We start from the raw sequence: 23,479 nt of genomic DNA, 5'->3' as shown, positions 1-23,479 counted from the left end.
CCAATGCCAGTGAGTGATCCGTATGCGGACTGTTTACGCTGTTTGCGTGAAACCCATCTCAGCGATCGCTGCAATATTTGCAAGTTGTTCAAGCCTCGGACCGAGAGAGAGAGAGACATTAGGCTCCGGGCCATCCTGATGGAGTCGGTGTTAACCCCGCCTCCGGCATGCCGCTCCGAGTTGGCACCGGGTATCGCGGTGTTGGTGCGTGGTGACCCCCCAGTGCGATCTACCAGTCGGCACTGCTCCCCGTCCGCAGGGCATGCCAAGAAGGCTAAGAAGAGGCCTTCTCCGCTGCGGCACTGAAGCAAGACTGGGGGAGAGGCTAGACCCATGATGGGCAGTCCTCGATCCCCATTGGCCTCTAGGCCTCCAACTCAGGTCGAGCTGCGTAGCCCGGCCCATTTGGAGCAGGCTTCCCCAGATGTCCGGATGCCCTCCACGCCAGAGGCCCTGCAAGCGGCCCAGGACGTTAAGTCCATGCCGGTACCAGGAGCACTGCCAATGTTGGCCCCGCGGTCCAGAGACAAGCCGTCGCTGGGATCTCCTCAGTCGCCCCCGACTTGGTACCAGTCACGGTTGAAGGAATGTTCCTGACGCCATTCGCCACTCAGCAACCATCCCGTGCATAGTCCATGCAGGTCACCGTCGACCCCCACCAGGTTGTCTGGCTTGGTTCCGACTGACAGGGACTCCAGGCACCGCTCTGCATCGAGGAGCAGACACCGATGGGACCGAAGTAGACGCCACTGAAGGTCCTCGTCCCAGAGGGGCTATCGTAGCCAGTTGCAACATGAATGTCGACTCCGTTCACATTCGTCGTCTTGCTCCAGGACCCCGCCACGACACCGCTCCCACTGCCCCAGGTGTCGATCGCTGGCACCTCGCCGTTGCGGATCCACCCGCCGGAGCTGATCGCAGTGCGGCTGCTACCAGAGGTACCGTTCCTCCACGTCGGGATCATGGGCTCGTGGTCGGCACGGCTCCCGGCGCTGCCGCTCCTACCGGTCCGGGTCGTATGTCAGCCCAGCCTCCCTTTGTAGTCGTCCATCGATGGGTCAGGCCGAACAGCCTGCTCGCTCGGGGGCCGGAGCCTCCGCATGGTTGTCTGCCTCCCTCTCCCAGCCTCCGAGGAAGGAGTTGGTGGGACGTGCATCTTCGGCACCATGCCTAGAGAGTGACCAGGTGGTGGATCCTCCGGTGCTGGTGGATATGCAAAGTATCACGCCTGCCTCCGCGCCCTCCCCGATGAGGTGATTACGGCCTCTCCTCCCTCAGTCCTGCAGGAGGACTCTAAAGCCCACCAGGAACTATTGAAAAGGGTGGCAGCAAACCTCAACCTTCAGGCATAGGAGGTGGAGGAGCCCTTGGATTCCCTTTTTAATGTCCTGTCCGCCTCGGTACCGGGCAGGGTGACCTTTCCACTCCATGAAGGGGTGGCAAAAATTTCAAATGTCTTGTGGCAAACCCCAGCCTCATTGCCCCCCATCTCTAAGAGAGCAGAATGCAAGTATTTTGTGCCCGCCAAGGGACATGAATACCTATATACCCACCCTCCCCTTAACTCCCTGGTGGTCGAGTCGGTCAACCACAGGGAGTGGCAGGGCCAACCAGCCCCTACTCCGAAAAATAAAGACTCAAGGAGGTTGGATTCATTTGGGAGAAAAATTTATTCATCCTCAAGCTTCCAGTTACGGGTGGCGAACCATCAGGCTCTCCTGGGCTGGTATGAGTTCAATCTGTGGTGCTTTCTGCCCAAGTTCGAGGACTCCCTCCAGGAGCGAGACAGGAAGGAGTTCAAAGCTCTAGTGGAGGAGGGTACAGCGACTGCTAGGGCAACCCTACAGGCAGCATCGGATGCGGTGGACATGGCCGCACGGTCCATGGCCTCTGCGGTGTCCATGACAAAGGCGTCGTGGCTCCTGCTGTCTGGGCTGTTCAGTGAGGCGCAGAACTCCTTGCAGGACCTCCCGTTTGACGGCAAAGCTCTGTTTGCAGAACAGACGGACATAAAACTGCATGGCCTGAAAGACTCCCGCACTACGCTTAAGACTCTTGGCTTCTATGTTCCGGCTCCGGCTAGACCTAAGTTTAAGCCACAGTAGGCTCCCACCCAGGCCACCCACTCTAAATACCAGCCCCCTTATAAAAAGTTGTGGGACTATACAAAACACCCGCAGAGGCAGTCTCGGCCTGCCCCCCAGCCTGGGTCCTCCAAGGGCAAACAGGCAGGGAAATGGCAGTTTTGATGGGAGGCCCGGGGGCGACCTACCAGTTCACATCAGGGATCCACCCACAATAAAGCTTCCCTTCTCCAACCGGTTGTGTGCTTTTTCTCCCGGAGTGGTTGTGGCTGACCTCGGACCGATGGGTCCTCAGCACCATCTCCCGGGGCTATACCTTCCAGTTTACCTCTACCCTGCCCAACCACCCTCTGCCCCCGTCCCTCCTGGGGGACCCCTCTCACAAGGCTCTGCTCGAGCAGGAGGTGGGGTGGCTCCTTGGCCTAGGAGCGTGGAAGTGGTGCCAGTGGAGTTCAAACGCAAGGGTATTACTCCCGCTATTTCCTTATCCTGAAAGCCAAAGGGGGGCTCAGGCCCATCCTGGACCTACAAGACCTGAACCAGTACATGGTGAAGCTCAAGTTCTGCATGGTCTCCCTGGACTCCATCATTCCCTCTCTGGATCCTGGGGACTGGTACGCCACTCTCGATCTGCAGGACGCGTACTTCCACATCCATATATTCGAGGGGCACAGGCGCTTTCTCCGTTTCACGGTTGGACAGGAACACTACCAATTTATGGTCCTCCCGTTTGGCCTGTCCACTGCCCCCAGGGAATTTACAAAGTGTATGTCCTACCTCAGGCACTGTGGGGTCCAGATCTTCCCCTATCTGGACGACTGGCTGGTCAAGGGCAGCTCCCGGTCGCAGGTGTGGGATCATGTGGCGCTCCTGTCCACGTGCACCATCCTGGGCCTGTTGGTAAATGACACCAAGTCCACATTAGTCCCGGTCCAATGCATAGAGTTTATCGGGGCAGTCCTGGACGCCACATCGGCCAGAGCTTCCCTCCCACCGGACAGGTTTGAGACCCTGAAAGGGCTCATCGACACAGTCACAAGTTTCCAGTGACAACAGCCCTTGGGTCTCATGTCGATGTGCACATACGTGGTTCACCACGCCAGACTCAGGATGAGGCCCCTCCAGCTCTGGTTAGCCTCGGTGTTCTCCCAGGCCAGAGACAGGATGGACAAGGTCCTCATTGTGCCTGAGCCGGCGATGGCTTCCCTACAATGGTGGTCCTCCCCGGGGAACATGCTCCGCGGGGTCCTGTTCAGAGGCAGGCCCCTGTCAATGGAACTGGTGTCCGACGCATCGGACCTGGGGTGGGGAGCCCATGTGGGAGATGTTCAGACCCAAGGTCTGTGGTCTGCACAGGACCTGGCCCTCCACATAAGCGTCAATGAGCTCAGGGCGGTCCAGGGACTTCTCCTCTCAGCACGAGTGGTCTCTTCTCCCAGAGGTGATGCACAGACTTTTCCAAGAATGGGGAACTCCCCAGGTGGACCTGTTCGCGACTCGGCAGAACCGTCGATGTCCCCAGTTGTGCTCCAGGGGGGTGCTGGGACGGGGCGCTATCTCTGATGCCTTCCTCCTGTCCTGGTCAGGCCAGTTTCTCTATGCCTTCCCCCTGTTCCTGCTGATCGGCAAAGTCCTGGAAAAGATAAAGACGGACAGGATCTGGGTCCTTCTGATTGCCCCGGCGTGGCCTAGGCAGCATTGGTATGGGACCCTCACGAGCCTGGAGGTCACTCCGCCATGACCATTACCATCCCACCCGACCTGCTCTCCCAGGATCAGGGCCACCTCCTCCACCCCAACCTAGCGGCACTCCACCTCACGGTGTGGCTGCTCAATGGTTAGGCCGGGAGGAAAGGACGCGCTCGGAAGGGGTTCAGCGCATCCTCTTGGAAAGCAGGCGACCCGCCATGCGCCAAGTCTACTTGGCAAAGTGGTCTTGGTTTTCCCAATGGGCGGCTGAGTGGGGCTTTTCCCCCGTGGCTCCCCCGATCCAGCTCATTTTGGATTACCTCCTTCATCTTAGAGCCCAGGGTCTGGCGTCCTTGTCCGTCAAGGTGCACTTGGTGGCCATATCGGCCTTCCACCCGCTGGTACAGGGGCACACGGTATTCTCCAATGCCATGCCATGACATGACTGGACGATTCCTTAAGGGGTTGGATCGTCTCTTCCCATACATTAGGCCCCCAGTCCCGCAGTGGGACCTGAAATTGGTGCTGGCCCGGCTGACGGGTCCCCCGTTTGAGTCGCTAGCTACATGCTCCTGGTTGCACCTCTCATGGAAGGTAGCCTTCCTGGTGGCGATCACGTCAGCTAGACGGGTCTCGGAACTCAGGGCCCTGACCTCCGAGCCCCTCTACACGGTGTTCAGTAAGGATAAAGTCCAGCTACACCCACATCCTTCGTTCCTCCCGAAGGTGGTCTCTGCCTACCACATGGGTCAGGACATTTTCTTGCCGGTCCTCTGCCCCAAACCCCATGCATCCAGTGAGGAGCGCCACCTCCACACGCTGGATGTGAGACGGGATCTGGCCTTTTACCTGGAACGGACTAAGCCGTTCAGGAAGTCTTCACAGCTGTTCATCTCCTCAGCCTAACGCATGAGGGGTCAGCTGATCTCCACCCAGCGGCTCTCCAACTGGATCACCTCGTGCATCGGTACCTGTTATGACCTGGCGGGAATCCCTCTGCCACCGATTTTAAGGGCATACTCGACTAGGGCGCAAGCCTCGTCTTCTGCCTTTTTAGCCCATGTCCCCATTCAGAACATCTGCAGGGCTGCCACATGGTCTTCAGTTCACACATTCACCTTGCACTATGCCATTGTCTCCCAAACAGGGACACCGGGTTCGGCAGGGCTGTGCTCTGTCCCGAGAATTTGTGAACTCCTACTCACCTCCAACAGATATAGCTTGGAATCACCTATTGTGGAATACACATGAGCAATCACTCAAAGAAGAAAAGACAGTTACCTTTTCCGTAACTGGTGTTCTTCAAGATGTGTTGCTCATGTCTATTCCATATGCCGCCCTTCTTCCGAGTTGTCCGGCAAGCAGGAACTGAGGGTCGGGGGAGTGCGCAGCACCCCTTATACTGCGCCATGGAGGTGCCACTCTAGGAGTTGCTAGGGGCGCTCCCCTACGGGTACTGCTAGGGGAAAATCTACTGACACCAGTGCACGTGGCAAGCACGCACACCTATTTTGAAATAGACATGAGCAACACATCTCGAAGACCACCAGTTACGGAAAAGGTAACTGTCTTTTTTTGAAGGGGAAATAATTAACAAATTCAAACCGTGATCAGAAAACCCAGTAATGAAATAATGTATTTTTTTCACTCAGAGGTCATTTACAACTCAAGAGATTATTGCCATAGATGGAGGAAACAGGAGCAGTAAGGTTGAGCTGGCTGTAACAATTACTAGTGCAAAAAATCAGCCCCCACAGTGGGAAAGAGACAGTTATGAAGTTGTCATTCCAGAGAATACCACACGAGATACACACATTGTGGTAAGTTGTTTTTATAGATTGTGCAATACCAGGAAATGCATCTTTGGTTAAAAATTGTTAATAGTTTTTATATTCCTAAAGAGTGAAACATCTACTGATCTGCTGTCACTTTAATTTCTGAGAATGTTTAAAATAATGAGCCAGTCCTTGCTGTCATTTATATCTGTGCAACCTCCACTTGACTTGAGTAGATTTGGACAGATGTGAGAACAGAACTTAGCTTAGTATTAGTAAATAAAAACTCCTATTTAAATGTTTCTTTAAATATGGGATTCTGTCTCATCATGACTTTCTTAATTGCTTTTAAAATTTTTATTTTTATTTTTATCTAATAGGATTATAGGGCCGACAATGTATATTCTTATATTGATGGCCTCATTCTGTTTGGTTGCACAGAACCAGAAACTAACACAACTTTGTCAAATAATTTGTAAAATATGTTATATATAAAAAGAGACCAGATGTCCCGATTTTATAGGGCTTTGTCTTATACAGGCGCCTATTACCCCCCACCCCTGCCCTGATTTTTTTTATATATATCCTAATCTGTGGTGAGTGGTAATCTTTGATTGAAACTGACCTGCCTGATAATACAGAGATACATTGAACAAGATTAGATTTTTACAGAGTTTTGAAGAATTTGGGAAGGGGGCTGCACATAAATAACTTCTATTAAAAAAGATTCTGTCCCTGCAAAACTGATTATTTGAACATTTTCAACTGCACAGACAATTAAAGCAACTTCTCCCATGGGTGACCCTCGTGTGACCTATAATCTAGAAGATGGACTTGTTCCAGAGACCAACATGCCAATTCGTTTCTATCTGACTCCAAACAGAGAGGATGGTTCTGCTTCAATCCTAGTAGCTGAGCCATTAGATTATGAAACAACAAAGAGCTTTGTGCTGAAGGTTCGGGCCCAGAATGTTGCTGCAGTGCCTCTGGCAGCGTTCACTACTGTCCATGTCAATATAACAGGTGTGTAACATGGTAACAATAACACTGTAGTACATTAGCCAAAAGACTTATTAAAAGTTTTATGATTCTCACATACATTTAATTATAAATAATGAGCTCTTCTTTTTGAATATTTTAGATGTCAATGACAATGTCCCTTTCTTTACTTCGTCAATATATGAAGCCTCAGTAACAGAGGGAGCTGATATTGGGACATTTGTTCTCCAAGTCTCTGCCACCGACCTAGACCTGGGTCAGAATGGTGAGGTAAGCAGAGAGTTGAAGAGTCCTAGATTATACCACAACTCTCAGAACAGTATTTGTCTTCCTATTAGGGATTAAGAAAGCTGTCGATGGCAAAGATTTTCAAAAGTCCCTAATAATTTTGGGCCCCCTCGATTTCTACATAAGAACGGCCATACTGGGTCAGACTAAAGGTGCATCTAGCCCAGTATCCTGTCTTCAGATGCCAGGTGCCCCAGAAGGAATGAACAGAACAGGTAATCATCAAGTGATTCATCCCCTGTCGCCCATTCCCAGCTTCTGGCAAACAGAGGCTAGGGACACCATCCCTGCCCTCCTGGCTAATAGCCATTGATCAACCTATCCTCCATGAACTTCTCTAGTTCTTTTTTGAATCCTGTTATAGTCTTGGCCTTCACAACTTCCTCTGGCAAGGAATTCCACAGGTTGACTGTGCATTATGTTAAAAAATACTTCCTTTGTTTGTTTTAAACCTGCTGCCTATTAATTTCATTTGGTAACCCTTAGTTCTTGTGTTATGAGAAGGAGTAAATAACACTTCCTTATTTACTTTCTCCACACCAGTCATGATTTTATAGACCTCTATCATATCCCCCCTTAGTTGTCTCTTTTCCAAGCTGAAAAGTCCCAGTCTTATTAATCGCTCCTCATATGGAAGCCATTCCATACTTCTAATAATTTTTGTTGCCCTTTTCTAAACCTTTTCCAGTTCCAATATATCTTTTTTGAGATGAGGCGACTACATCTGTACGCAGCATTCAAGATGTGGGTGTACCATGGATTTATATAGAGGAAATATGATATTTTCTGTCTTATTATCTATCCCTTTCTTAATGATTCCCAACATTCTGTTTGCTTTTTTGAGTGCCGCTGCACATTGAGTGGATGTTTTCAGGGAACTATCCACAATGACTCCACGATTTCTTTCTTGAGTGGTAACAGCTAATTTAGACCCCATCATTTTATATGTACATCCCACCCCTGTTCTAGAATGTTTTTTGTTAATGTGGACAGGATAGGTCAATTCTAGGACCATGCTATGGAACAATGTTAAAAGCCTAGATCCTCAGCTGTAGTGTAAGTTATTGCAGCTCCACTGAAGTCAATGGAGCTAAAACAATTTACAGCAACTAAGGATCTTCCCCTGTGGTCTTGAACCAGGGGTCAGCCAATGAAATTAATAGGCACCAGGTTTAAAACAAACATAAGGAAGTACTTCTTCACACAATGCACAGTCAACCTGTGGAACTCTTTGTCAGTGGATGGTGTGAAGGCTAAAAGTATAAGTGGGTTCAAAAAAGAATTAGTTAAGTTAATTGAGGATAGGTCCATCTATGGCTATTAGCCAAGATGGTCAGGGATGCAGCCCCATGCTCTGTCTGCCAGAAGCTGGCACTGGATGAGGTGGGATGAATCACTCGATAATTGCCCTGTTTATTCCCCCTGAAGCATCTGGTGTTGGGCACTGTCGGAAGACAGATACTGAGCTAGATGGACCTTTGGTCTGATCTAGTATGGCCATTATGTTTTTATGTTCTTTTTTTTATGATTATGTTTTCCAATGTGCATTATTTTGCATTTATCAACATTGAATATCATCTGCTATTTTGTTGCCCCGTCACCCAGTTTTGTGGATCCTTTTGTAGCTCTTCACAGTCTGCGTGGGACTTAACTATCTTGAGTAGTTTTGTATCATCTGCAAATTTTGCCACCTCATTGTTTACCCCTTTTTCCAGATCATTTATGAATATGTTGAATAGGACTGGCCCCAATACAGACCCCGGGGGGACACCACTATTTACCCCTCTCCATTTTGAAAACTGACCATTTATTCCTACCCGTTGTTTCCTATCTTTTAACCAGTTACCAGTCCATAAGAGGACCTTCCCTCTTATCTCATGACAGCTTACTTTGCTTAAGAGCCTTTGGTGAGGGACCTTGTCAAAGGCTTTCTGAAAATCTAAGTACAGTATATCCCCTGAATCCCCCTTGTCCACATGCTTGTTGACCCCCTCAAAGAATTCTAGTAGATTGGTGAGGCATGATTTCCCTTTACAAAAAACATGTTGACTCTTCCCCAACAAATTATGTTCATCTTTGTGTCTGACCATTTTGTTTTTTACTATAGTTTCAACCAGTTTGCCTCGTACTGAAGTCAGGTTTACCAGCCTGTAATTGCCAGGATCACCTCTGGAGCCCTTTTTAAAAATTGGTGTCACATTAGCTATCCTCCAGTCATTTGGTACAGAAGCTGATTTAAATGATAGGTTACAAACTACAGTTAGTAGTTCTGCAATTTCACATTGGAGTTTCTTCAGAACTCTGGGTGAATAATATCTGGTCCTGACTTATTACTGGTGACTTATTACTGTTTAGTTTATCAATTTGTCCTCTAATGACACCTCAATCTGGGACAGTTCCTTAGATTTGTCAGCTAAAAAGAATGGCTCAGATTTAGGAATTTCCCTCACATCCTCAGCCGTGAAGACCGATGCAAAGAATTCATTTAGTTTCTCTGCAATGGCCTTATCGTCCTTGAGTGCTCCTTTAGCATCTTGATCATCCAGTGGCCCCACTGGTTCTTTAGTAGGTTTCCTGCTTCTGATGTATTTTAAAAAATATTTGCTATTACTTTGAGTCTTTGGCTAACTGTTCTTCAAATTCTTTTTTGGCCTTCCTACTTATATTTTTACAGTTCATTTGCCAGAGTTTATACTCCTTTCTATTTTCCTCACTATGATTTAACTTCCACTTTTTAAAGGATACCTTTTTGCCTCTCACTGCTTCTTTTACTCTGTTCTTTAGCCATGGTGGCACTTTTTTTGTTATCTTACTATGTTTTTTAATTTGGGCATATACATTTAAGTTGAGCCTCTATTATGGTGTCTTTAAAAAGTTTCCATTCAGCTTGCAGGGATTTCACTTTTGGCACCGTACCTTTTAATTTCTGTTTAACTAACCACCTCATTTTTGTGTAGTTCCCCTTTCTGAAATTAAATACTACAGTGTTGGGCTGCTGTGGTGTTTTCCCTGGCACAGGGATGTTAAATTTAATTATATTATGGTCACTATTACCAAGTGGTCCAGCTATACTCACTTCTTGGACCAGATCCTGTGCTGCACTTAGGACTAAAGAATTGCCTCTCCTCTTGTGGGTTCCAGGTCATTTAAGGTGTCAAAAAAGTTTATTTCTGCATCCCATCCTGAGGTGACATGCACCCAGTCAATAATAAAAATATAGCAGTAGGGATTTCAACTATCCCCATTATTATTGAATTTTTTATTTTTATAGCCTCTCTAATCTCCCTGAGCATTTCACAGTCACTCTCAGCATTCTGGTCAGGTGGTCGGTAATACTGGATATCCCTACTGCTATATTTTTATTATTAGAGCATGGAATTACTATCTATAGAGATTCTATGGTACAGTTTGTTTCATTGAAGATTTTTACTTCATTTGATTCTACGCTTTCTTTCACATATAGTGCCACTCCCCCAGCAGCACGATTTGTTCTGTCTTTCCGATACATTTTGTTCCGTGGTATTACTGTGTCCCGTGGATTATCCTCATTCCACCAAGTTCCTGTGATGCCTATTATATCAATATCCTCATTTAATACAAGGCACTTTAGTTCACCCATCTTATTATTTAGACTTCTAGCATTTGTATATAAGCACTTTAAAAAACTTGTCACTTTTTAGCTGTCTGCCATTACATGATGTAATTGAATGGGACTCTTTTTCATTTGACAGTTTCTCATCAGATCCTACCTGTATTTTATCATCTTCCATTCTCTCCTCTTTACTAGGACATAGAGACTCTCCATTAATAGATCCTCCCCTAAGGGATGCCTCTGTCTGAACCACATGCTCAATGTGAGATGCCTGAAAGGTGCCTGATTTTCACAAAGTGTTGAGCATTCACTCTGTGAAAATCAGGCGTCTATATAGTGTCTCAAATTGAGCATCCAAGAAATAAAGCATCCAAAAATCAGTAGTCACTTCTGAAAATTTTGGCTTGTCCTTACAGACAAATGTTGCCCTTGGGTGCACACCAGTCAGTCAGACCCACCCATGCGTATAATGCATATTAGAATTTGGCCCATAATTTGTAATATGTTCTTAAAGTTCAAATGTGCTTATGCTTTTGCTAGTTTTTATTTATTTATTTTATTTTGTGTTAAAGTAGCATCTAGAGGCTCCAGTTGAGATTGGGGCTCATTGTAGTAAGCACTTTACAAATCTGTAGTAAGAGACAATACCTGCACCAAAGAACTTCCAATTTAGATAGACAAGACAGATAAAGGATGAGAGAAAATAAGTATGATTATCTCCATTTTACTTATGGGCACAAGGAAGTTAAGTGATTTGCTCATGATTACACAGGGAGTCTGTCACAGAATTGGGAATTGTACCCAGATGTCTTGAGTCCTGGCCAACTGCTTTATCTACAAGACCATTTGTTCTTTCTTGAATAATTGTTCACTTGTGAGCTATCCAACAAAATGAAAGTATGGCATAATCATCTTCTTTTTAACCTTTCAGATCACTTACTTTCTGTTACATGACCGTAGTGGGGACTATACATGTTTTCGCTTAGACTCACAGACAGGCTCCATATACAGTACCTCAGTATTTGACAGAGAGAATAAGGGGTCATATCTCTTGGAAGTAAAGTCGATAGATGGCTTTGAATCTGCTCGACCTGGAAAACGTGGGCGGCCAAACTCTGGTAAGAAATGAACCAGTGTATCAAGTGTGATTTTTTTAGCTCTCTTCCTATAAAAGAAAACCCTTTAATTAAGTTTAAATTGTAATTTATTTTTGTCCAAGCTCACTTGTAAAAGGGTTTTGTTGTTGTTTCTCTCTGTGTCTGTTGTCTCAGAACTGGAAGGAATATCTAATATGATGACCAGGCAAGTTTTCAGTTCTGAAACTAAAAGAAAATTATCACCTTAGAGTTGATGGATTTTAGAGAGTAATTCCTAACTAGCAAAACCACACCTACTACTTTAACATAGGATACAAGCCTAGTCTGGGTAATGGAGAGGCTTCTCAAAGCATTGCATGCTGCATTGCACTCAGTTTGGGCCAGTAACGAAATGCTGAACAGAAAAGCTCAAGACTTTAAAAGAACTCACATTGGTTGTGTTTAAACAAAGAGTTAAAACTGGGCTTTTGTGGCTTCAGGACAAAAAGTTATGACTTAAAACTGTACAATTGCCATATTAGGTATCAATTATTCACGTTATCTCTTTAAACAAATTGGATGTGACATACGTTTGATATCCAAGTGCTTTTGAGTAATGTTGGTATATAAATTGTCCATAACCCTAAGGGTTTGTTTCTGTATTGTCTGCATATTCGTCTTCATTTAATGTGCAGCTAGACAGTTTAAGGAATTGTAGCTGACAGAAGTGGCACAGCTGAGTATTTTAATCTCTTGTTTCTTGTCTCTCTAGACACAGCCTATGTGCGCATTTTTATCAGCGACGTGAATGATAACAAACCTGTCTTCACTCAGAGTGTCTATGAAGTTAATGTGGATGAAGACCAGGATGTGGGTTCTACTGTCATTACAGTCAGTGCTAATGATGAAGATGAAGGTAAAGTATTGGAATTCCCCATAGCTGCATCTAAAATATTAATGAGTTAATTTCAGCACACTAAGACATATTTAGTGGTGTTAGGAGGAAAAATGTCTGTCTCTACATTTTAAAACTTCTTTATGTCTAAACTGACAGGGCATGAACATTACTTCATCATGGGGCTGTGAGGCATAAGCTAAATAACTCTATTATGTGAGGCAATACATTAACATGGGATGATGGTGAATAACTTCTGTGCCAGCATATACAAATTTGGTATAGATCATACCCTTTTTTAAAAGAAAGGTGGTGATAAAAATATTTTCCCAGTTAACTAGAACGATTGAGATTGAATCTCAATGAAATTAATGTATTCTCTTTTTGTATTGACGGTATATATGTTGTATTGTCCCTTATTTGGCACACTGAGGAATAGTGTTGTCTTACATGAAATTGGACTTTATAAATGGTTTGGAGACAAAGCAATGTAGGGATCGATCATCATGAACAGTCAAGAGTTCTGAAACAATTATTGTAGAGACAAGCAAATTTGTCACATAATCAGACCCTTTTCGTGTATATACTTTGTGTATTGCCCTCTGTTAGGAAACCCCCCATCCTATTGACTACTAAATTAGAATAAATGCAGTATTCCTCTGACCTCCAGTGTAGATTCTGTTTGCTGTGGGCATGACTTTCTGTGTGGCAGGTGGTGAATGGGATGGCTCTTAGTGTCTGTGCTTTATTAGCAGAAGGAGAGGAGTTGTTTGCTGGTGCAAAGGAAAGAACAGAAGTTTAGTAGGACTCGACACAGGCTGGAATAGTATAATTTTTATCAGTTTGGGGGATTGTGTGAGAAATAAGTACAGCTATTAATATGGCTATCGCCAGTAGGTTATTTCAGTAGGCTTAGTTTTATTGCTTAGCTGTACTGTGATTTTACTTGATTGACTGATGGAAAGGTATTGATATGAGGCCAGATTTTTAGGACTGGCCATTTGGCAGTCAAAATCTGAAGAGGGCTGTAAAGGTGGTTTGCAGCTACCTTTCTGGATCGCTGTTCGTTATGCTGCTGGGCACTGTTTCTGTCCTTAATCCCAATTTCAGAAAAATATCCCTATTCAGGAATTCAGTTAAGCAGGTACTTAAATCCCATGGAAGAAACTGCCTGAAGTTGAGCAACTGATCTCCTGAACAAGGATGAATTTTAGCACATGCTTAAGTGCTTTCTAAAATTGGAGTCCAAAAGAGAAATTTAGACCAGCTTCAGGCTAATCCAAGTTGCACTAGTTTTAACAGCCCCAAGGGTTCTGTTCTGGCAGTAGGAGGTCTCTGAAGTGCATGGGCGCACTAGCCACATTCACCTATACTAGGAGCTGCAAAGGAGCAAGGGCAAAACTAGCTACGCTGTACCTATGCCACTGGATGATTCCCCGACACAAGGGAAACTCCTTAGCTGGCCATGTATGTTGAGTTTAAGTCTGCTTTGTGGTGTTGGAGAAGCTGCCTTGGGAGGACTACAGATCTGGCCCTTTGTCTCTGGCCTCTCAGCCAAGTTAAATAATTGAAATTGCAGGTGTGAAGTGGGGAGGGAGAAGAGTGACAGTAACATTGGAGGCAAGAAGGGGGGAACCAGAATGAAAAGGTAAAAAGCTTTATTTGGACTAATCCAAGAGCCCCTATTGCGTCTGAAATTCTATAGCCTGTGTTATGTAGGAGGTCAGCCTGAATGATCACAGTCGTCCCTTCTGGCCTTAAAATCTGTGGATCTGTGAAGCTGAGTTTGGAATAAGAACTACTTCATGAGATATTTCTATAATTTTATAATGCTAATTTATTGTTATAAGCAGGTTACCATTTACTATAGTTTCCATGAGTTGTACACTTGGTCAGTCCTACTGGCCTTCCAACATGGGGTACTAAGTGAGGGCAAAATTTAGTCCACTGGCATTCATTCAAGAGACTTTTTGTTCCATGGAAACTTATTATAGATATTAGACTTATTGGGACCTGGAAATAGAAAAATGCTTGTAAATATTCTTACTTGGCTATGCATTTTAAAAGACCACCTAACTACAGTACTATACACTGACTCTCCTGTAATAGTAAAGCACTAGAAACTGTTTTGACAATGAGACAGGACTTTGTGGGTGGATTTTAATCAGGATAAGAATTGATTGGTGTGATTAATATAGAACACATTTAATAATCTAGTAGAAGAGGTACAAAGTAAATGTATATTTCAATGCCCTCAAATTATACATATCTTATTTAATATTCTTTGGGGATTGGCAGGAGCAAATGCTAAATTAAGGTACCAGATCACAGCTGGAAACACTGGTGGAGTACTTGATGTTGAACCAGAAACAGGAGCCATCTTTATTGCTCAGCCACTGGATTATGAAGAAGCGAAAATGTATGAACTTCACTTGTTGGCCTCTGATGGTAAATGGGAAGATTATGCAATTATCATAATCAATGTTGTGAATAAAAATGATGAGGCTCCAGTTTTCTCTATCAGTGAATACTATGGAAGTGTGATTGAAGAACTGGATGGATTACCCATCTTTATACTTCAGGTACTATATGGAGTTCCAGATGTTCGTGATATTTCAATAGAAGAATAGTCCAGTATTGTTGTTGTAATATGTCAGTGAAATCCAGTTTTGTGAAGAAAATGTATTTCATCAGTGGAGAGAGAAGCATGCAGGGTGGGTTTTTTTGTTGTTGTTGTTTTTTTTTTTTTGGTGAAGAAAATGATTGTGGCATTAATATTGAACAAGCAGGGCTTATCTTTGTAACCCTAAGAACTATCACTTATGCCAAATAATTAGCATTGTAATCTACTAGCTTTTTTTATATTCTGTAGGTCAATTATTACTATAAAAATACAAAAGAAAACATAGATAATTATACTGCTATAGTGTGAAGTGTCTATATCTATCCATCTATGATAGGATGTAGTAGCTAGCAGATAGGATATAATTCAGGAATTGCATATTCGGTCATTAACATGATGTATTTGTTTGCAAAACCTTTGTAGGTTGTAGCAAATGATCCTGATAGCAGCATGGATGAAGGCGATTTGAGATATTCTCTGCATGGACATGGTGCAATTGATGTCTTTACAATAGATGAGAACACAGGCAGCATTTACTCACAGAAGATGCTTGATCGGGAAGAGCGAGCACTGTGGAGATTTGTTGTGTTGGCTACTGATGAGGGAGGAGAAGGACTTACTGGATTTGCTGATGTAATTATTAATGTGTGGGATATAAATGACAATGCTCCCATATTTACCTGCATGCCTGATGACTGCAATGGGAGTGTTTTTGAAAATTCTCCTGCAGACACTTTGGTCATGGAAATGACAGCTGTGGATTTAGATGATCTGAATGTAGGTCTGAATGCAATTTTGACATATAGGATAACTGACAATGTAAAAACTGGATTTGGTACAGACTTCTTTAATATCAACCCCAATAGTGGCACAATACATGTAGCAGGGGGAATGCTGGATAGAGAGAAGACTGATAAATATTTCCTTACTGTTGAGGCCAGGGATGGGGGAGGGTTGACAGGAACTGGCACTGCCACTATCTGGATTGCAGATGTCAATGATCATATACCTGAATTCACTCAGGAGGTCTGGCAGGCAGTGATTCCTGAAAACAGTGCAGTCAACTCAGAAGTTCTGGAAATGTCGGCTACAGATGCAGACACTGGGGAAAATGCTCACTTAACATTCAGCATTATTGGCGGAGATCCAGATCAGAAGTTTTACATTGAAAGTAACAAAGAAGGTCAACGTGCAACTATCAGATTGAAAAAGAAACTGGATTATGAGAAACCTCATGAAAGGTGGTTTAACCTTACGATTAAAGCAGAAGACCTTGATTTTTCCAGTGTTGCAACCTGCTTGATTGAAGTTGAAGATTGTAATGACCACAGCCCAGTTTTCAATTCCCAGTTTATCCATACTAACCCTTTCTTTGAGAACATACCTGTGGGTACTACAGTCACCACAGTGAGAGCCACCGATGAGGATTCTGGTTTGAACGGGGACATTATCTATTTTATTAAATCAGATTCAGATCCTATCAGACAGTTTGCAGTTGACCCAGATGGTCATGTGACTGTTGCAAGTACACTGGATCGTGAAGTCATTCAGCAATACAATTTAATCATACAGGCTTCAGATCAAGGGACTCCTGCCCAAACTGGAAGTGTTACAGTCCTGATTAACTTGCTAGATATTAACGACAATGAGCCAAGGTTTGAGGCATCATATTTGCCCATTGTTTGGGAAAATGTTTTGGGACCTCAGGTGGTGTATATGAACCATACATCAAAGCTGCTGTATGCTGTGGATCCAGACAGTGGTGAAAATGGGCCACCGTTAACATTTTTGCTGCCACCTGATTATCAGAATTCTTTGGATTTTTCTCTTACTGACAACAGAAATAACACAGCAACCATTACTGCACTGAGGTCCTTTGACAGAGAAAAGCAGAAGGTGTTCCACCTGCCAATAATTATAACAGATAGTGGGAATCCATCTATAAGTGCTACAAACACCTTGACCATAACAATTGGTGATGAAAATGATAACAGCCATGAAGCTGGCCATAAGGAAATCTTTGTCTATACCCACAGAGGTAGGTGGTGTACAGAGAGTGAGCCAGATGCATAGAAAAGTTAAAATTTTACTTGATATTAGTAATTTTTGCTTTAAGTTATTGCTATTGTATCTTTTATATTTTGTATATTTATAGACTAAGCATACAATTTTGCAAACAGATATACAGAGTCAGTGGGATTTTGCAGGCTGTATGGGCCCACGCTGGCGCATCTGTTTGCAAGGTCTGGGTCATAATGTGGAAAGCATCATCTACTGAGGAAGATTTATATATTTGTAATTATCTCTCTTTTGTTTTTTAAAAATGTGTATGTATTTGTCTATACAAAAACAATAATAATGAACTAAAAGTATTTTTTTGCTCTTTTTACTCATTTCGGGGGGGAATTTTTTTCCCCTTGGGCAGAGACTGAGCCTGGAAAAAAATAGGGATTTTTAGCAAGTGACTGAAAATAGGGGCTTAGAATGAAAACACTGGGAAGTTTTAACTATAGCTGTGCATTTCAGCAATTTCCTTGTTAGTATGTGGTAAATGTATATTAAAATTATATAAGTATATTTTTGTTGCTTTGGTTTTAATACAATGAAGAATAGATAAATCCCATAAAATAAAGAAGTGAAGATCGTAGGGTATCTCTGTGTCCATTATTAATTGCTTGTTTTGTGCGAGATGGATGATCATCCTAAAAGCATTTGAAATGAAGGCACAATTTAACTGAATATCTAGGTTAGAGTTATAGTGCCAGCATGCCTGATGAGTATTTGTAGCAGGAGGTCCAGTATGTAAAGAAAACCATTTTGCATTAAATTAAGCATGCACCTAATTTTGTTGAATTAGATGCACTTAAACCAAAAGCCAGTGTAAGCAAGTTCTACAATAGAGCAGGCTAGGTGAAGTAGGGTAGACTCTGAAGTTCTGAATTTTAAAATAGTCTATTCAATTTCTGTTCTGCTTTGTATAGGTTCTTATGCTGCGCTCATCACTGTATTATCTGAGCACTCACATTTTGCCAGATCATGGCTATAACTAAACTGCACAGAGTATGGTGTTCAAAGGAGTCTTAAAGCTCTCTCTCTACTCTCCTGATCACACTGCTGCTCTCTGCAGGCTCTTCTTGCTGTGTTCAAGCAGCTGTTCTACTTTGCACTAGGCCACAAGAGCCACAGGGGGCTGAAAACATAGCCAAGAATTGGACTGGCAAAGAGGCATCCTGCCAATGCTCCCTTTTCTCCAGTCATGCCCTCTTTTCCTTGCTCAGAGAGAGCTGCTATTCTGATTCTCCTGTGGTGCAGAAGACTGGGGTAGCTGTAATGGCTTTATATGCAGATTTTGCTAGTGATGCAGTGTAAAGTGGCTTCCCCAGATTGGAGCATCTGGGTCTTCAGCGTGTCTGGTTTAGTAACTTTTTGTCTCAAAAAATCAGTTTATATACTGTAGTTTTATATTCTTATTTCTTTTTACTGATTATTTGTGGGTTTTTTCCCTCCTTTATGTAATGTCTGTGGTCTTTACCCAGCTTTCCAGGCACATTTAGCGGAGAGCTCAGACTATAGGCTATGCATTATTTTAAGAGCCTTGGATCATAACCGTCACCAAAATCAAACAGGAATATGAAAATGATAAATGTAGTAATGAATGCAGTGGAATTTAAAACCCTTTGAAAAACAAAAATTAAATGCAGATTTATTATAATTTATCTCAACAGGGAAATGGTCAACAACAGTGCTTGGGGAAGTGTTTGCACCAGATCAGGATGACTGGGACAATAAAACATTTCTCTCTGAAGGAAAAATGCTCAAGTGAGGATTGTATTTGTGTCAAACTGAGTAATATTTATGTTTATGGTTCTGTAATTTTTTTTACTCACCATGAGATTTCCCTGTATACGTTATATGTATAAAAGCCAGGATTACCCCATGCAACAGGGAATGTACCTCCTGAATATTCTTTTTCATTTAGATAACTAGGTTTCTAGGAATTGGTGTACACAATATTTATCTTCATCTCAAATAATGTAGGGCCACATCATGCTGTCAATTTTTAAGTAGCGCTCTCTATTACTTTTCCTAGGCATTAAGGATGTGCTTTGTATTAGACCCAAAATAAAAATAGGCTCCAGTTTCATTGCCACCTCCGCCAAGTATTATAGTCTATTTGTATTTGATCACATAAAGGCATCCAATATGAGTAAAGAGTAGAATAACGCAAGATATCACAAGTGAAAGTGAATTTGGATGATCTCCTCCTAGAGCTAAATTCATTACTGCATAAGCAGTCACAACTTGTTTTAACTCTTTGTAGTTGTGTCTGTTCATGCCAGTGTTGAACTGGGCCCCGAGGCCATACTAATTCATCTGCCCACATCACAAAATGTGCGGTGCCATTAGCAGAAATGTAGTTCTGAAGTGGCTTCGTCTCTGTTTCACAAAATAAAAGCAAAACCAAGCTTTCTTTTCCCTAGACAATGAAGATGTTAAAGCCTTAGCGAGCCCAGAGTTGCAGCTGGAGCTTCTGCCTGTCAGCAGCCATTGGGGGTACTAAGCCATAAGAGGGTATTATTCTGTAGTAGTGACCTCCCATAATAGACCTCCATAGCCGCTCAAAACTGCCCCCTTCATCATAGCTCATGGGTCATGATGCACGACATCTCTCTTGGAACTTCTCTTTAACAGGCACCAGTGTGGGACTAGAAGGTTTGCTCCCTCCTCTTATCACTCCTCCCTACTCACCACTGGGACCTGTGCAAGGGTATTTCTGTGTTTGAGCCGTGGGGCTTTACTAATTCTTGTAGACTGCATGCTCTGGGTCAGGAGTGGGAAAGCTCATGGGTTTAGGAATTGCAGAAAAGATACTCATTTTCATAAACTCTCCCCAAGCTTTTCCACAACTTCCCAGTGCAAAGTTTTTTTTCCTTTTTAGTGCCTTTCTGAGGTTGGGCTCTGGTACCCATCAGATAGGTCAGTTGACCACGGATCCTCCATACCAACTTTCTAGGGCTTTTGTAGCCTACGGGGCCATATACGTGTGTTACTCGGTCAGGCCCTTATACAGTAGAACATGTATGCTGAAAAAGACCAATTCAATGGTGAGTAGAGGATGTTTCTGGTTTGACTTACTAGGCTTTTCATGATTTGGGACTTTACTTCTAGGTTTTTCAGATTAAATCAAAGGACTGGCTCTCTGATAATGGTGGATAATGCTCCTCAGGGGACATACAACTTAAGAGTCAGAGTTTCAGATGGAGTCTGGCCTGATGTAATATCTACAGTACAGATCCATGTCAAAGAGTTGGAAAATGAAGCCATACGCAATTCAGCCACTGTACGTCTGGCAGGTCAGTTTTATTTGCTGTTTGAGCTTGGTTGCTGCTGTATTTGAAAAGCTGTTACTTAGATGTGTTTGTAGGATAGATGCGTTTGCAGTGTCTTTCTAGTGCTATTGGGCTGGGGTGAGTTGAGAGATTAACCAGAGCTTTGCAGGCATTTCATTTCAGTATACTGTATTTATGAATCCCCAACTCAGATGTCACAGCGGAGGAGTTTATAAGGAAAGATGAACATGGGAAAAGCAGACATGACAAATTTAAGGAGTTACTGGCAGAAATCTTCTCCGCTCATCCTAGTGATATCACTATCTTCAGTATGATGAATGTTGACGGAAGACAGACAAACTTAAGATTTGCAGTTCATGGTGGCTTTTCTTATTATAGACCAGAAAAATTGCATGGTGAAATGGCAGCATTTAAAAACAAGGTATGTGCCCCAGTTTTAATTCAGTGAACTTAACATTAGGGTAGTTTGCATAGATATAAACTAACTATACTAGCATCCTTTATGCAGACACAACCACACTATTGAAGAGCATGCCAGGCCTACTGATTTACTTTTTGCTTCACTCGAAGTTTTGTTATACTAGTTTTTACTTTAATTTTCTTCCTCTCATTTCATTCCATTTCAATTCGTTTGGCCACTTTTAAGGAGAGGGCAGTCTCCTCCTCCGAATCATAGCACTTTGGTCAGTTCTGTGTGATTTTGTGTGTGTGTGTGTGTGTGTGTGTGTGTGCATATAAAAACTTTATTATTATTACTCAACATATACTTTGCAGTATTGCTCAGTGGTCAACCAAAATATTAATCTTTAAAATGGGTAAATGGGATGACCCACGTAGTTATAGCCCTGTCAGTTTGACATCAGTCCCAGGCAAAATAATGGAGCAGCTGCTACAGGACTTGATTAATCAAGAATTAAAAGGAAGGTAATATAATTAATGCCAATCAAGATGGGTTTATAGAAAATAGATCCTGTCTAGCTAACTTGATATTTTTATGAAATTATAAGTTTGGTTGATGATTATTGTTGATGTAATATACTTAGGCTTTTGTAAGGCATTTGACTTGGTTCCGCATGACATTCTGATTACAAAACTAGGATGATATAAAATTAACATGGAACATATTAAAAGGATTAAAATGGGTATCTGATAGGTCTCAAAATGTAACTGTAAATGGGGAATCATCACTGAACGGGTGTGTTTCTAGTGTGGTCCCACAAGAATTGGTTCTTGGCCCTACACTATTTAACATTTTTATCAATTACCTGATAAAGTTTACAGATAACACAAAAGTTGAGGAAGTGGTAAATTATGAAGATGATGATCACTAATACTGAGCCGCCATCTGGATTGCTTGGTAACATGGGCGAAAGCAAACAATATGCGTTTTAATATGGCTACATGTATACATCTAGGAACAAAGAACGTAGGCCATACTTACAGGATGCGGGACCCTATCATGGAAAGCAATGTCTCTGGAAAATATTTGAGGGTCCTGGTGGATAATCAGCTGAACATGAGCTCCCGCTGTGATGCTGTGATCAAAAGAGCTAATGCAATAAACAGGGATCTCAAGTAGGAGAAGAGAAGTTATTTTACCTCTGTATTTGGCACTTGTGCGACCGCTGCTGAAATATTTTTTTTCAGTTTTGGTGTCCAGTTTCAGAAAGATGTTGATAAATTGGAGAGGGTCCAGAGAAGAACTGTAAGAATGATAAAAGGATTAGAAACCTGCTTTATAGTGATAGATTCAAGGAGCTCAAACTATTTATCTTACAAAGAGAAGGTTAAGGGATGACTCGATCATAATCTATAAGTGCCTACATGGGGAACAAATATTTGATTATGGGCTCTTCAGTCTAGCAGAGAAAGGTATAACACAATGCAATGGCCAGAAATTGAAGCTAGACAAATTCAGACTGGAAATAAGGCATATATTTTTAACAGTGAGGATAATTAACCATTGTAAAAATTTACCGGGGTTGTGGTGGATTCTCCATCACTGGGAATTTTTAAATCAAGATTGGATGTTTTTTCTAAAAGATCTAATCTAGGAATTATTTTGGGGAAATAATTCTATGGCCGGTGTTATACAGGGTGGGGTCAGACTAGGTGATCACAGTGGTCCATTCTGGGCTTGGTGTCTAAGAAGCCCCAGTGTGTCAGCTGCTGTACAAACACATAGTAAATAACAGCCCCTGCTGCAAGGAACTTATGATCTAAAAGACAAGACACAACAGGGAGATGAGACAAAAGGGGAGGGGAGGCGAGGAGAGATGGAGACATGAGGTGGTATGAATGATAATAGGTTGTGTGTAATGCTTAGCCAGTCAGGAGCAGTAATCACAACTCGCCAACTGCCCAACTTTTATCAGACTGCAAAGTACGTAATTTTATTGTCTGTTAAACAATAATATAGAGTATTAGAATCCTCCAAATGGCCAAGGTCACAGAATCAGAGAGGCAGATACTATTCATGCAAAATAATTGCTGCTTCTCTTGCATATTTATAGAGCAATTACAATGATAATATGGAAAGTTACATTGATTTCAAATAGACTCTGCTTCATAATACATAGTGGGATGATTCATCATAGTGATAACAAGAGGATAATTTTTGCTTCACATATTTTACTGAAGAAATGGCATTTCTATTAATTATTTATCACCTTTCAGAGTTTAATGAATAGCTCTAATGAGTTATCACCAATTTTCTATACTTACAGAAACAAAACATAAATATAGAATTCCTCCATTTCTTTTGTAGATATGTTTCAGTTAACGATAAACATAGAAAATTGGCAATTAGCGCTAGAATTATTCATTACATTTTTAAATAAATGATGAAGTGTATTTATTTGTTACACTCCTTTGGATATGGCTTTATGATAACTGTTCTTAGTGTACAACAAAAGACATCCATCCCAGTAGTTTAAAGGAATCATAATTGTCTATATGCGCCATGTTTTTCTGTAACAGTATTGCAAAACTGTCTAAATCTTTTTAATACAGAATCCCCACTAACAGCAATATATGTAGACAGCATACCCCATAACTGAATTGACAGGATACATCATGTCGGGTGATATATTTCTACTTCTTTTTCA

The 23,479-nt window shown here is 42.7% G+C and overlaps 1 protein-coding gene across 1 annotated transcript in view; it reads left to right on the top strand.

The window, feature by feature from the left end:
• The window catches only part of LOC112120321 (neural-cadherin-like), an 81,774-nt gene that overhangs the window by 28,686 nt on the left and 29,609 nt on the right, over window positions 1-23,479 (top strand). Inside the window, exons 11-20 of the mRNA XM_029911790.1 lie at window positions 5,426-5,593; window positions 6,322-6,571; window positions 6,690-6,817; window positions 11,359-11,545; window positions 12,276-12,419; window positions 14,697-14,980; window positions 15,445-17,059; window positions 18,747-18,840; window positions 20,191-20,375; window positions 20,564-20,793. Of these exons, the coding sequence (XP_029767650.1) occupies window positions 5,426-5,593; window positions 6,322-6,571; window positions 6,690-6,817; window positions 11,359-11,545; window positions 12,276-12,419; window positions 14,697-14,980; window positions 15,445-17,059; window positions 18,747-18,840; window positions 20,191-20,375; window positions 20,564-20,793 (3,285 nt within the window). The remainder of the gene's footprint in view (window positions 1-5,425; window positions 5,594-6,321; window positions 6,572-6,689; window positions 6,818-11,358; window positions 11,546-12,275; window positions 12,420-14,696; window positions 14,981-15,444; window positions 17,060-18,746; window positions 18,841-20,190; window positions 20,376-20,563; window positions 20,794-23,479) is intronic.

This window comes from Terrapene carolina, unplaced genomic scaffold, assembly GCF_002925995.2.
Source record: "Terrapene carolina triunguis isolate 2854851 unplaced genomic scaffold, T_m_triunguis-2.0 Scaffold130, whole genome shotgun sequence".
NCBI lineage: Eukaryota > Metazoa > Chordata > Testudines > Emydidae > Terrapene > Terrapene triunguis.
This window is presented reverse-complemented; position numbering and strand designations above follow the sequence as displayed.